This window comes from Podarcis tiliguerta (assembly GCF_965153285.1).
Source record: "Podarcis tiliguerta genome assembly, chromosome: 9".
Classification (NCBI taxonomy): Eukaryota; Metazoa; Chordata; class Lepidosauria; order Squamata; family Lacertidae; genus Podarcis; species Podarcis tiliguerta.
In genome coordinates this window covers 57,795,799-57,809,959 of record NC_139542.1, presented here as the reverse complement: position 1 = coordinate 57,809,959, position 14,161 = coordinate 57,795,799, and the positions used below count along the sequence as shown (strand labels likewise).

At 44.8% G+C, this 14,161-nt stretch overlaps 1 protein-coding gene across 1 annotated transcript in view; it reads left to right on the top strand.

Annotated features, from left to right (window-relative positions):
- GABRA4 (gamma-aminobutyric acid type A receptor subunit alpha4) overlaps positions 1 to 14,161 on the top strand; it is a 63,822-nt gene that overhangs the window by 43,844 nt on the left and 5,817 nt on the right. Inside the window, exon 8 of the mRNA XM_083458321.1 lies at positions 3,178 to 3,437. Coding sequence (XP_083314447.1) covers positions 3,178 to 3,437 — 260 coding nt within the window. The remainder of the gene's footprint in view (positions 1 to 3,177; positions 3,438 to 14,161) is intronic.

Genomic DNA, 14,161 nt, shown 5'->3' with positions numbered 1-14,161 from the left:
ACAACAACAACAACAACAACAACAACAATAATAATTTATTATTTATACCCCACCCATCTGGCTGGGTTTCCCCAGCCACTCTGGGCGACTTCCAACAAAACACTAAAATACAGTAACCTATTAAACATTAAAAGCTTCCCTAAACAGGGCTGCCTTCAGATGTCTTCTAAAAGTTTGGTACTGTAGTTATTTTTCTCTTTGACATCTGGTGGGAGGGCGTTCCACAGGGCGGGTGCCACTACCGAGAAGGCCCTCTGCCTGGTTCCCTGTAACTTGGCTTCTCGCAAGGAGGGAACCGCCAGAAGGCCCTCGGCACTGGATCTCAGTGTTCGGGTAGAACGATGGGGGTGGAGACGCTCCTTCAGGTATTCTGGGCTGAGGCCATTTAGGGCTTTAAGGGTCAGCACCAACACTTCGAATTGTGCTTGGAAACGTACTGGGAGCCAGTGTAGGTCTTTTCAGTGTAGGTCTAGCAAATGTTGAGGCCACCTCCTCTCTGCTTCCCCATACTTTTGATGCTCCTCTTAATTTCTTTATTCTCTTCTGCATCGCAAGGCAGATGTGAATGTGCATACCAAACCCATGCTTCAGGTGATCCTGAATCCACATTAAATATGTTTTTAGATGTGCTGTCAGATGCCCAGAGTGGCTGGGGAAACCCAGCCAGATGGGCGGGGTATAAAATAATAATAATAATAATAATAATAATAATAATAATAATAATAATGTCTCAAGTGTGCATTGTGACACAGATGCAGTTTTGAAAGTGTACAGTCTAAACACAAACTTTCCATGCACAGCTTTCCTTTTGCTGGAATGAGCACATGTGCGCATGCACACACATGCACACAGCATTGCAGAACACAGAGAGCCTTTCCCCGAGGTGGTTATGCTCTGTACTAATTCAAGCTGCAGCCTCAGTCCAAGAGCTGTAAGTGGATTGTTCCATATCATTAGAGCTATATTACAGAACTGTCAGGAGGAACACTGTACTGCTGTATTTGATCACATACCGCTGTCTCCCTGGCTGCTTTATTAAAATGTATAGTCTCTCATGTTATTTTAAAGCAATATTGAGTTCATTCTTCCTCTCTGCCTTCTGGTGGAGAGAGAAGGAGAGAGAGAGAGAGAGAGAGAGAGAGAGAGAGAGAGAGACATAAACAGAATTTGCAGTGGAATCACTGTCATTTAGAGCTCTGAGCTTCAGTGGAGCCTTTTAGGTTTGCAAAAAGTAGGTTTTTGCCACACACACAACCTCCTTGGATAAAGCACTTTAATTGCTATTGGGGTCAGGTAGACCACAACTAAGTAAGATTTTTAAAAAAGCAATAACAAGATGTATTGGACCAAGGGATTCAATCTGTGGTGGTATGTCTTTGAAAATACAATGGAAAATCATACAGCACATAGCACAACAGGTTTCAATTGCTAAAACAGGTGGAAAAATCATCAGTTGACTGGTCCACCAAGACCCTTATCAATTTTCAAGCATTAAAACTTTTTTGACCACAATCAGAGTTCTAAGCATTCTTTCACCGAAGTAACGACTCCATTTTAATGCAAAATTATGAATTTGTTTTCAGTGCTTATAATGAGTGCATGCAACTGTATCCAAATGATATTAGGGTGTGTATGTAATGGCAGCCCCCATGTTAATTCCCATGATGCCTCATGGATCCTGGCTATCTCTAGTAGCTAGGAATAAAAAATATGGAATGGGTGAGGCCATAGTTTTAACTTCTGCATTAATCTAAAATAGTTATGGTGCTGTTAAAGGAGAGTTTTCACCACACTGGAGTAACTTAGACACTAACAGTCAGTGTGGCATTGTGGCTAGAAGAAGAAGAAGAAGAAGAAGAAGAAGAAGAGTTTGGATTTGATATCCTGCTTTATCACTACCCGAAGGAGTCTCAAAGTGGCTAACATTCTCCTTTCCCTTCCTCCCCCACAACAAACACTCTGTGAGGTGAGTGGGGCTGAGAGACTTCAAAGAAGTGTGACTAGCCCAAGGTCACCCAGCAGCTGCATGTGGAGGAGCGGAGACGCGAACCCGGTTCACCAGATTATGAGACTACCACTCTTAACCACTACACCACACTGGCTCTCCAGTGAGTGCTGGACTAGTACCTGGGAGACCGAGGGTTCGATCTGCCCTTGACCATGAAGCTCATTGGGTGACCTCTCAGCCAAACCTACCTAGAAGCTTGTCGGGTGACCTCTCATTGCCTCTCAGCCAAACCTACTTTGCAGGGCTGTTGCGGGGATTAACTGAAGAGGGGGAGAACCATGTATGCCACCTGTCATGGACTGCCTGGATGATAAAGAGTGGTAGGAAGCATCAGGCGGGAGATCCCCATGGGAAACTCCAGAGGAGGAAGGCTTGGAGCCAGGAAATTGATGGAGGTCAGAGGGAGAAGAGTGGGAGGAGGGATTGGAGGCTGAGAGGCAGCAGGATATAGGGAGCAAGGAGAGTTGGTGACCAGGAACTGTTCTGACTCAGAGGCTAAAGTAGAAAAATTCCAGGGGCCTGCCTCTCCTACTGCGACAAACTCCCCTCTCCACTAGTCAAGGACATGCAAGGTGATGTGTAGAGTGGAGCAGAGATTACAGATGCCCAGTTGAAGTTTGAGACTGCTTGGAAAACATCCGGCAGAGGAGGAGCCCTAGAGGAAGTGGAAGGCGAGGACTGTCAGTCCTGGGAACTAGCAGGGCGAGTCCTGCTGGAAGTGTCGCTAAGTTGTATGCCATATTCTTGAATAAAGAATTAGCTGCACCAATAGTCTCTGCTTCCTGTGTGCTGACCGACATCTGGGCCCAGCCCTGACACTACCTTGAGTTCCTTGGGCTGGGAAAAGGGATATGATTGCAATCAATCAATCAATCAATCAATCAACCAACCAATCAATCAATCAATCAATCAATACCGCAGTGTTTCATCCTCCCCACTTTAATTTCAGCTGGGGTCTCATTTGTCTCAATGCTTTTTAATGAAATCCTCAAATGCACTCCCCCCCCCCTTTTTGGTAAGGAGAGTGTTGAAACACTCCCAAACTATTTCAACTTGCACCATTTTGTATTTGGCTATGGCCCCAAATATATTGGAGTGATTTTTTTATTTAAAAAATTGATATGATTCTCAAATGCAGCAGCGTTGCTTTGCTTCTTTTCTTTTTACAGGGATAACAACGGTTTTGACCATGACAACTCTGAGCATCAGTGCGCGGCATTCTTTGCCCAAAGTCTCCTACGCCACCGCCATGGACTGGTTCATTGCCGTGTGCTTTGCCTTCGTCTTCTCTGCGCTGATTGAGTTTGCAGCTGTCAACTATTTCACTAACATTCAGATGGAAAAAGCCAAAAGGAAGGCCGCGAGATCTGCTCCTGAAGTTCCAGCAACTCCTATGCAGAAGGAAAACTGTGCAGAAGAGGCACCCACGGTATTTAGCCTATTTAATATGCATTAAAACGTGACTAGTGAAATGTTGACCAAAAGTGCATTCAAAGCTGGGTCAGGGTTGAAGTGCATGGTCAGTTTCCGTTCTAGGGTGGTTTGAACCCATCTTGCTTTCCATTGTCTTCTAGCTTCCTTTGAGACTATTACTTTTGTCCACAGCCTAGACTGCACCCTTACTTAAACTGACTTCTTTGTCATTTCCCTTCAGTCTTACATTTCGGTGTTACTTAGTGTTACTAAGTGTTACTACAGTAACATTTCAGTGTTACTACAGTAACATTTCAGTGTTACTAAGGCAGAAAGCAGTGCATCTGCAACACCAGTAGCAATTACAGTGGTACCTCGGTTTTCGAGCGTAATCCGTTCCAGAAGACAGTTCGAGTTCTGAAACATTTGAAAACCAAAAACTCAACAGCCGAAAGCTAGGCCTCAGGATCTTGCACTCAGCGGAAGCTGCGTAGCATGTTCGACTTCTGAGGTGTGTTCAAAAACTGAAGCATTTTCGGGTTTATGGTGTTCGAAAACCGAAATGTTCGTCAGCGGAGACGTTCGAAAACTGAGATAGCCCTGTACACTCTTTTTCTCCCCTTAAAACCAGACCTCTTTGCTTTACTTCCTTGTTGCCATTTTCCTAGATAGGCAAGGAGGTCTGAAGGTCAAAAGTATAGATTATGTTAAAGAGTAGGCAGCTCTATGTGGCATATTTAAACTTAAAAGTAAGCTTGTGGGGCCCTTATTCAGATCAGGATCACTGCATGTGGCGAAGAAAGGTTTATTTATAATCTCCTGTACCATCATTCCCAGCTGCCTCCATGCTCTAAGTAGCTCCCATGGGCACCAATGGGAGCTTCCACCTACCTTTCACTACTTGGTGTTGGGCTGATTCTGGAGGAAATCGTAGTGGGGAAAGGAAGGATTGAACTTCCCTTCTTTGCATGCTGTGGTCTCAGTCTACCTTGCACCTCCATGATTACATTAAATATTGGATGCTGGGCTTGGTTTCTGGGACTGACTCCAACCTATGATCCTGGGACTCACAGTGTGACTCTTCTGTACACTTTTAACCAGGATTTTCAAAGCTAGAAAGCTTTGAAGCTGGGAAGGCTTCTCACAATTTTATCCTTCAAATTGGTGCCTACCATGTGTCAACGCCATTTTGGAAAATCCTTTCCGAGACCATTCTTCAGGCTGCATATTCTCAAAAAGTTTCCCTGGCCCAGTCCAAAGAAAGTGGATTGGATCCTGCAGGCAGAGATGGAGTTGTATAAAGTCCTTGTTTAGTGCCATGTTTTAAGGGTGCGATAAAACGAACAGGAAACGCAGAGGCTTTTATTTTCACTTGACGCATCCGAAGGAAATTACCCTCCATTAAACTGTTATCGGAAGCAGACATCCACATGAGACATTGCTGTATAAAATGAAGCCTCAGCTCATTTAGGCTGACCCTGAGATAAAGCCACATCATCAAAGTGCTATCACACAATCTGAACTGGCCGTCAAGCCTGGGGATCAGGTTGCTGCCTGTACTTTACATCCGGACTAAAAATATTACAGCAACAGAACAGCTGCCATATCCAGCGCATGCTCAGCTCAGGGGTGAGGAACAAGGGTTTAAGATCCATCCCAAGTGGAAAAGGTTCCTTTGCCAATCAGCCAAGAAGAGGGACACAACAGGGCTGATAAATACTACATGTCATGGAGCTGTAGTCTCCTTCCTCTTCACTCCCAGGCCCCACACTTAGTGTTCAAAGTCTCCCCTTGGGATCAGCCATCTCCGCCCCCCCCCCGAAGAATACTCCTGGGAATGATAACATAGCAAGGGTATTTTAAGAAGAAGAAGAAGAGTTTGGATTTGATATCCCGCCTTTCACTCCCCTTCAGGAGTCTCAAAGCGGCTAACATTCTCCTTTCCCTTCCTCCCCCACAACAAACACTCTGTGAGGTGAGTGGGGCTGAGAGACTTCAAAGAAGTGTGACTGGCCTAAGGTCACCCAGCAGCTGCATGTGGAGGAGCGGAGACGCAAACCCGGTTCCCCAGATTACGTGACTACCGCTCTTAACCACTACACCACACTGGCTCTTAACCACTACACCACACTTATTCCCAGGAAAGCCACAAGATTGCTGCAGCCAGTCAAGATGATGCTTGATGTGGTGGCAAGCCTTTAAAAAAGAAAGTGGTGATCAGGAAAGGAAAAGCACTTTGACTGCCCCATATTAAAACATCACCAGAAAAGAAGACGTATATAAGTAAATAGGAAGCGAGAAGGACATGGATTTGCATATAATATGAAAATGTATATGTATAGATGTCAGTCCAGATATAATTAAAGGTAAAGGTAAAAGGACCCCTGACCATTAGGTCCAGTCATGGCTGACTCTGGGGTTGCGGCGCTCATCTTGCTTTATTGGCCAAGGGAGCCGGCGTACAGCTTCCAGATCAGCACGACTAAGCCGCTTCTAGCGAACCAGAGCAGCGCACCGAAACGCCGTTTACCTTCCCGCTGGAGTGGTACCTATTTATCTACTTGCCCTTTGACGTGCTTTCGAACTGCTAGGTTGGCAGGAGCGGGGACCGAGCAACGGGAGCTCACCCTGTTGCGGGGATTCGAACCGCCGACCTTCTGATCGGCGAGTCCTAGGCTCTGTGGTTTAACCCACTGTGCCACCCGTGTCCCCCAGATATAATTACTATAATTTAAATAAGAACACATCTCACCACAGTGGAGGAGACTGGGGCAAGGTGGCCCACGTGCCTATTCAGGTGCTGGGCAACTTCAAAGCCTTTGTTCTCCTTTCTTATGGCTCCTCATTTTTAAACTGGACTTGGGCCAGGCTGCCCTTCAGATAGAGGTCTTCTTCAGTTAAAGGATTGTCATCTGTAAAGCAGGACGCAATGGCACCCTGTTGGAGCCATCCATGGCCAGTCTCATGTGATATGAATGCAAATGTAACGAAAGAGTTTGATGGGACTTGGAAATAATTTTAAACCTTCTGGTTGCTTCTGAGATTTACTTGTACTTCTGTAATTAAACTCTTCCCTGCCCCCGCTCTTTCCACCGCAAGTACCAACATTTGGCCTAAAGTATAAGCAATTATTATTTTTTTCTTGGTTAACCCAATGCAATAACTTCTCCTAACAGGCCTCCAAAGGCTATAAGTTTCACATGTCCCTTCGTAAGCTAATTTAATTTTGGTTACTTCATTGTATATGCACAAATACATTGGTTTTACTAGCCCTTTCCTTATGGGCACTGCAAAAGCAATCACCCTTTCTTGCATTTCCCCCCAGGTTCCCCCTCTTTTATTCATCCCCAGCTTCTCATAAAATAATAGCATTAAAAAAAAAAGCTTGCCGTGCTGCTTTATCTAAATTGTTTTTCTTTCGTTACCCATATTTTTGAGGCAACAAGTGAATAATTGGTTTCCACGAACTGGAAAATCATGCAAAATTCATGGGCCCTATTCTCCACTCCAGCAAGAAACTTTAGTTCATCTGAAATAAAAATTGGTTACATATAAGAGTTCATTTTGCCTCTGATTGCTTCTAGGTTCAGAGTTTCTTTGCTGGGGTGAAGTCATAAGAAGTAATTGGCTTGCAGGAGCTCATATTTATAGTATGCAGTCTGAAGATAATTGAAAAGAAAATACACAGGTGGAGTGTAGCTTGGGAGAAGATGCCTCAGAAGATTTGTGACAGGAAATACGGATCCAACAAGACTGATCTGAAGGTCACTTATGGTGACATTTCAAATTAGGCTTGTTAATCCATTTGTAGGAACACAGGAAACTTAAGATGTCTTCTAAAGGTTGTATTGTTACTTATCTCATTGGCTTGGGGGTCACATAACTCCATACCCTCTAACAATTCTCTGATGAAAATAGGGACATCCTAAGGAAAAGTGGGACATTCTGGGATAATAATAATAATAATAATAATAATAATAATAATAATAATAATAATAATATATTATTCATATCCCGCCCATCTGGCTGAGTTTCCCCAGCCACTCTGGGTGGCTTCCAATCGAGTGTTAAAAACAATACAGCATTAAATATTAAAAACTTCCCTAAACAGGGCTGCCTTCAGTTGTCTTTTAAGATAAGATAGCTACTTATTTCCTTCACATCTGAAGGGAGGGCGTTCTACAGGGCGGGCGCCACTACCAAGAAGGCCCTCTGTCTGGTTCCCCGTAACCTCACTTCTTGCAATGAGGGAACCGCCAGAAGGCCCTCGGCGCTGGATCTCAGTGTCCGGGCTGAACGATGGGTGTGGAGACGCTCCTTCAGGTATACAGGACCGAGGCCGTTTAGGGCTTTAAAGGTCAGCACCAACACTTTGAATTGTGCTCGGAAACGTACTGTGAGGCAATGTAGGTCTTTCAAGATAGGTGTTATGTGGTCTCGGTGGCCACTCCCAGTCACCAGTCTAGCTGCCACATTCTGGATTAATTGCAGTTTCCAGGTCACCTTCAAAGGTAGCCCCATGTAGAGCGCATTGCAGTAGTCTAAGTGGCAGATAACTAGAGCATGCATTACTCTGGCAAGACAGTCCGCGGGCAGGTAGGGTCTCAGCCTGTGTAGCAGGTGGAGCTGGTAGACAGCTGCCCTGGATCAAATCAGAAACAGGGATGGCTTCTGTAAATCTGTGACTGTCCCTGGAAAATAGGGACACTTGGAGGTCTGGGTCGCTCCCATTCATAACTGAAGGTACCTGCGATAGAAGCCTCTGCATGCAAGCAGATGCTGAGCCACTGATTTACAGCCCTCCCTACATTTAGTTTCTAAGAAGGAAAAGCACCTACTTGTTATTTGGAGGGTTAGTACCTTTTTGCTACTTGCTGCTTATACTCCCTACTTGCTAGGGACGCGGGTGGCGCTGTGGGTAAAAGCCTCAGCGCCTAGGGCTTGCCGATCGAAAGGTCGGCGGTTCGAATCCCCGTGGTGGGGTGCGCTCCCGTTGTTCAGTCCTAGCGCCTGCCAACCTAGCAGTTCGAAAGCACTCCCGGGTGCAAGTAGATAAATAGGGACCACTTACTAGCGGGAAGGTAAACGGCGTTTCCGTGTGCGGCTCTGGCTCGCCAGAGCAGCGATGTCACGCTGGCCACGTGACCCGGAAGTGTCTCCGGACAGCGCTGGCCCCCGGCCTCTTGAGTGAGATGGGCGCACAACCCTAGAGTCTGTCAAGACTGGCCCGTATGGGCAGGGGTACCTTTACCCTTTTTTACTTATAAACACCATGCTTTGGATTGTATGGATTACTGTGTGCGAGGCTGATAGATGGATGCCCTCCCTTGTGACAAGGAGTTTGACCTTGAGGGAGGTTGTTTTGCCCCTTCCAACAGTCTTGTAACACACACAGCACACACACACACACCTCAATCTTTTGCGGCTTCCCCAGTGGTTTTCAAATTATGCTGTGTGGAACCCTGGAGTTCCTCCGAAGCTTATTGAGAATCCTTAATGAGAAGATCAGAATTGCTGAGCAAGTTCTTCCTAAAGGCCTATCACTACTCATCATCTCCTGCAATGTGCAACTGCAGGGAATATGGGGTATTATTTTATAATTCTATTCCAGGGCATACCCTCTGTTTATATAAGGTAAAGTCAAGGAAGGCAAAGAAGCCTTGCCAGTAGCCAGGATGAACTGAGTGTTCACCTAAAAACGTCTCTGAATTATTCGCAGTCTTCAGGATTCCTGTTATCTCTTCTCATTAAGCATGCTGGCTGGGGCCGATGAAAGATACAGTCCAAAACATCTGGAAGGCACCACATTGGCTACTCCTGTCCTAGAGGGATGCTACAGAGATGCTCAATGAGTCTCCTAGGGGTTGAGAGTTTTTTTTTTGCCTTGCTTGAACTTCAGAAAGGGAAGTTTGTTAAGTATCTCACAAGCCACAATAGATGGTTGATAGGCCATGTGAGTCTGGCTTGGTGAATCATAATGTATAGTGTGAGAGTAAATAGTGTTAGCAAAGTCGCTTAAATGATGCAGGTGGAGACTGGAGAGAAAATTAAACCTGATAGCAAATAATAATAATAATAATAATAATAATAATAATAATAATAATATAATATTATTTATATCCCACCCATCTGGCTGGGTTTCCCCAGCCACTCTGGGCGGCTCCCAATTGAATATTAAAAACACAACACAGTGGTACCTCTGGTTGCGAATGGGATCCATTCCGGAGGTCCGGCCGTATCCTGAAGTTTTCGCTACTGGAGGTGCTGCTTCTGCGCATGCAAGTGCAGCGGTAGACCGCTTCTGTGAACGCAGCGAAACACTTCCAGGGGTACCGGTAATGTAACCCAAAGTTCCACTGTACAGCATTAAACATTAAAAACTTCCCTAAACAGGGCTGCCTTCAGATGTCTTTTAAAAGTAGGATAGTTTTGGGAGTCTAGTGGGAGGGTGTTCCACAGGGCGGGCACCGCTACTGAGAAGGCCCTCTGCCTGTTTCCCTGTAACCTCACTTCTCACAGTGAGGGAACCGCCAGAAGGTCCTCGGTGCTGGACCTCAGTGTACGGGCTGAACGATGGGGGTGGAGACACTCCTTCAGGTATACAGAACCGAGGCCGTTTAGGGCTTTAAATGTCAGCACCAGTACTGAGGACACTGGTATAATTTGAGAAGAAAGGAGCATAGAGGTCTTGTCTTTCTTTGTACATCAGAGGGAGACATTCAACCAAACACACAAGGGGGGAAAACTCCCTCTGAACTACAGAACTAATCAGGAAACATGGTACCTCAGCAAATTTATGCCCCTCTTCATGGTTGCTAAGCAACATCTCCAGCCTTATCCCTTTTGGCTACTTGACTTCAGCGCTAATGGAATTAACCCTTTAGTTGTGCCTGAATAGTGAATGAAGACATGAGCAGGGAGCAAAGGGAACGCGCATGCCAGTCCCACCCCAGCCTCCCCATGCCAAATTGCCCTGCCCAAGCCACCAAAGGGGGCTTCTTTGTGAGGACTTCCAACAAACAGAGCATTGGAGGACAACTGTGAGTGAAAGATAATGAGCATAACAGAAAACATTCTGAACTAGCATGCCTCCTTTTGTTCCAGCTTCAGAACAGAAGTTAAAACCCAACCTGTAGTTGCTACATGGGAAACCAGCCTAGATAATCAGAGAATAAACTCTGCTAGTTTGAATTGCCACTAACTTTTAGTTTGGGGCGGGGGGGGGGGATCCTATCATTTACTTTGAAGCAGACACCGAATGTTAGAAGAGGGTTTGCTGGAAGCTGACCTAGTTTCTAAGCTGTACTCTCCAGGGGTACATGACAAGGGTTAAATATTGTGCTAATAAAATTAGGAGATTACCAGAAAAGGAAACATTTTGCCTTGACCTGATTTGCAAGGAAATGCTTTATCACAAGAATTTCTTTTGTTTTTTTAAAAGAAAATCCATACATCTTTAAATATACAATTTAATGGAATAAAAACAAGAAGAACCTAACTCAGGAGCATGAAGACTATAATAATGTTTTCCATGAAAAATCCCATGTGGGAGCCTAACTAGTTCTTTTGGAGGATATGTGTCTGCTATCAGCATAAGGCTTTCCACCCATCTCCCTGCTGGTTTTTATCTATTTTATTTATTTAATAAAATGCATACGCTGCTTGATTGTAAGAAAACCTTTAGGCACTTTACAAAAATAAGGTCTAGTAAAAGAAAGACATAACTGTGGGATGGGATTTAATGGGCAGGAGAGGATATTAATTGTGATTTATCTCTCCAGGAGCCCATTTGTGGGGGTTGAGCGGAGTTTTTAAACCCCACCCTTGGCAGCAAAAAGCATAGAAATTAGACTGTAAAACTCTTTTTTTGAGCAAGTCCAGCCATGGAGTGAGCTATGGCTCTCCCTATCTCACCCTGCTCAACAAAGAATCAGGCAACAACTTGGGAAGTAAGTTTTAAAACATGAATTCCTCCCTTATAATACTGCGTTGGTTCACAGCAATGGCAGCAGTAAAAACTATGCAGGGGAAATACCTATACTTGCAGTATAGGTAAAGGTACAGCTTTTGGCATGTACCTAAAGTTGGAGCAAGTGGAGGCATGTCTTGCATCCATTGCTGGTCAACAGAAGAGAGAGAGGAACAGGAAATACCATTTTCTCCTTCCTTTCCAACAGCAGAGGGGAAATGACATCACACAAAGCCCTCCCTCCCAATTGTATTTTTATGGTTTGAGTACCTGAGTATCAGCAATGCAGTTCTGTTGTATTAGCCCCTTCTCATGCTAACTAGCAAGAACATGCATGCTAGGTCTGGCTACTAATCTCCCACAATAACATGATGCCATTGTATTGGCATCCATCCATCCATCTCCATGCCAGTTCAGTGCATGTTGCTTCCGGCGGAGAGCAAAACACTGAATGTGGTGTCACACTAACTACTGTGACAGTGCCATTCCTTCATTCAAGTTACCATTTTAGAATAATCATAGGCTATTCCAGTCTTCTCCAGCCTATTGTCTTCCAGATGTTGCTCCATTACCCCTAGGCAACATGACCAATGGTCAGATATGAGTCCAACAACATCTGGAAGACACCAGGTTGGGAAAGGCTGGGTTAGTCTTTCCCAGTAGACTGGGAGGGCAGGGTAGATTCTAGAATGAAGAATAAGAGTGTTGGCTGCTGTGGGCTAGGAAGATCCCAAATATTAAATTCTGCAGTTGTTCAGCTTGTGGGGCAGATACATATCTGAAGCAGCCTCGCATCCCTGCAATGTTTCTCTAGGCTGCTTAAGTGTCTAAGCCTTGGGCAGATTCTGCCCAGAAGCCTGCAAGCTATGCCTGCAAGAGATGCCCTGCAACTCGTAATTCATGGAGTATCATCTAGCCCAAGCTGAGCATGCTTAAGTCCTGTTTATTTCAATGTGTGAGAGCTAATGATCACAATACATATATTGGATTGTATGTCTGTGGACAGAGTTGCCTTCTTTTAGCTTTAGTATAGTGCTTAGTTTTTAAGTTATGTATAGGATCCTTATCATCATTGATCTCCAGCATTATAAGAGCTAAAGATTTACTCCTTATCTTCATATAATTGGATGTCATAGAATCATAGAATTGTAGAGTTGGAAGGGACCCCAGGGGTTATCTGTGTTAGGATATTTCCGTTCCACCTTAAAAGGGAGCAGGATGTTTGTGTCACAGCCTGCGTATTTCCTGTTTCACAGGATGTTTCTGTTGTGTCTTTGTTTTCGTCTCTCTCTCTGTGCCGGAACACTGAAGCAGGCAGTCATGTTTTTCTTTGTTCTGATCAACGCAGAAATAAACTTGTAAATAATGCTCTCCTGAGTGCATCTTTCGCTGTGCATTATCTGCTGATAGAGTGTGCATTGGCTCTGGAATGTCACAAGCTATTTCTGGAGCTCGTGTTGCTAATTGCTGATACTGTGTGTCTATGGGAGATCGATGGACGTCCGGAGACGACGTGGAGCCATGATGGACTTTGTCTCCCTGGCAGTATCCCAACAATCTGCTCCAACCCCTGCAATGCAGGAATCTCATCTAAAGCATCCATGAAAGATGGCCATCCAACCTCTGCTTCAAAACCTCCAAGGAAGGAGAGTCACAACCTCCTGAAGGAGACCGTTCCACCGTTGAACAGCTCTTATTGTCAGAAAGTTTTTCCTGACAATCTCCTTTCTTGTAACTTGAAGCCATTACTCAAACTGGGGGGGGGGGGGGAGATCAGTGTCCCATATACTGGAGGGGACATTTCAGCTGAACATTAGGAGAAACCTTTTGGTGGTTAGAGCAGTTCAGCAATGGAACCGATTACTTAGAAGAGAGATGGGGAACCAGTGGTCCTCCAGATATTTTTGGATGACAACACTCATCTTTGATTTAGAGCAGGGTTTCCCAAACTTGTGTCTCCAGCCGTTTTTGGACTACAGTTTCCATCACCCCTGACCACTGGCTAGCTAAGGGTCATGGGAGTTGTAGTCCAAAAACAGCTGGAGACACGTCTGGGAAACCCTGATTTAGAGGGTTGATAGGAGGCTTTCCCTTGCTGAAGGACTTCAAAGCAGGCTAGTCATCAGTTGAACATGATTCAGCTTTGGGTTTTCTGCACTGAACAGAAGGTTGGAGGAGATGCCCTCTAAGTCTATGGTTTTATGTTTCATGCTCCCCCATGTAAAATATTTCCTACACATTGTAAGCCATCACATATGAGGAAGCATTTAGATATACCATCTCCATGATATTCTGGAATTCTGTGTCTTGCTCTCTAAATCTACTGTGGTATGTTTTTTACTTGCTCATTTGGTTCCACTGTTTGTAATTTTTGTTTGTAATTTTTGTGGTGCTGATTAATAGGCAGGTGAGCTACCTGTTGCAAATCTCAGCTTTTGCTTGGATGCACAGTTTCAGCTCATGCTAAATTTGCAATCCGACTTCACTGGAGTGCAAAATTGGCTTGCTTGTCATAAGCTGCTAATACGAGCAAAACAATATAATACTTCTTTTTCTGGCTCAAGTGGAGGATTACGGTGGCTCAGAGGACTTTTTTCTTCTTCTTCTTCAAAATTTGCACTGCAGGTGAACAGCTGTTTCTAATGGGCAAACCTTGTTAAAAATCAAAGAGCATGGGTTGGCTTGTACTTGAGCACCACGTTTGCTTGATAACAAGCGGTCACACCTAGAGAGTTTAATTGGTGAGGAGGAAGCAGCGAAAGATCTGTGAG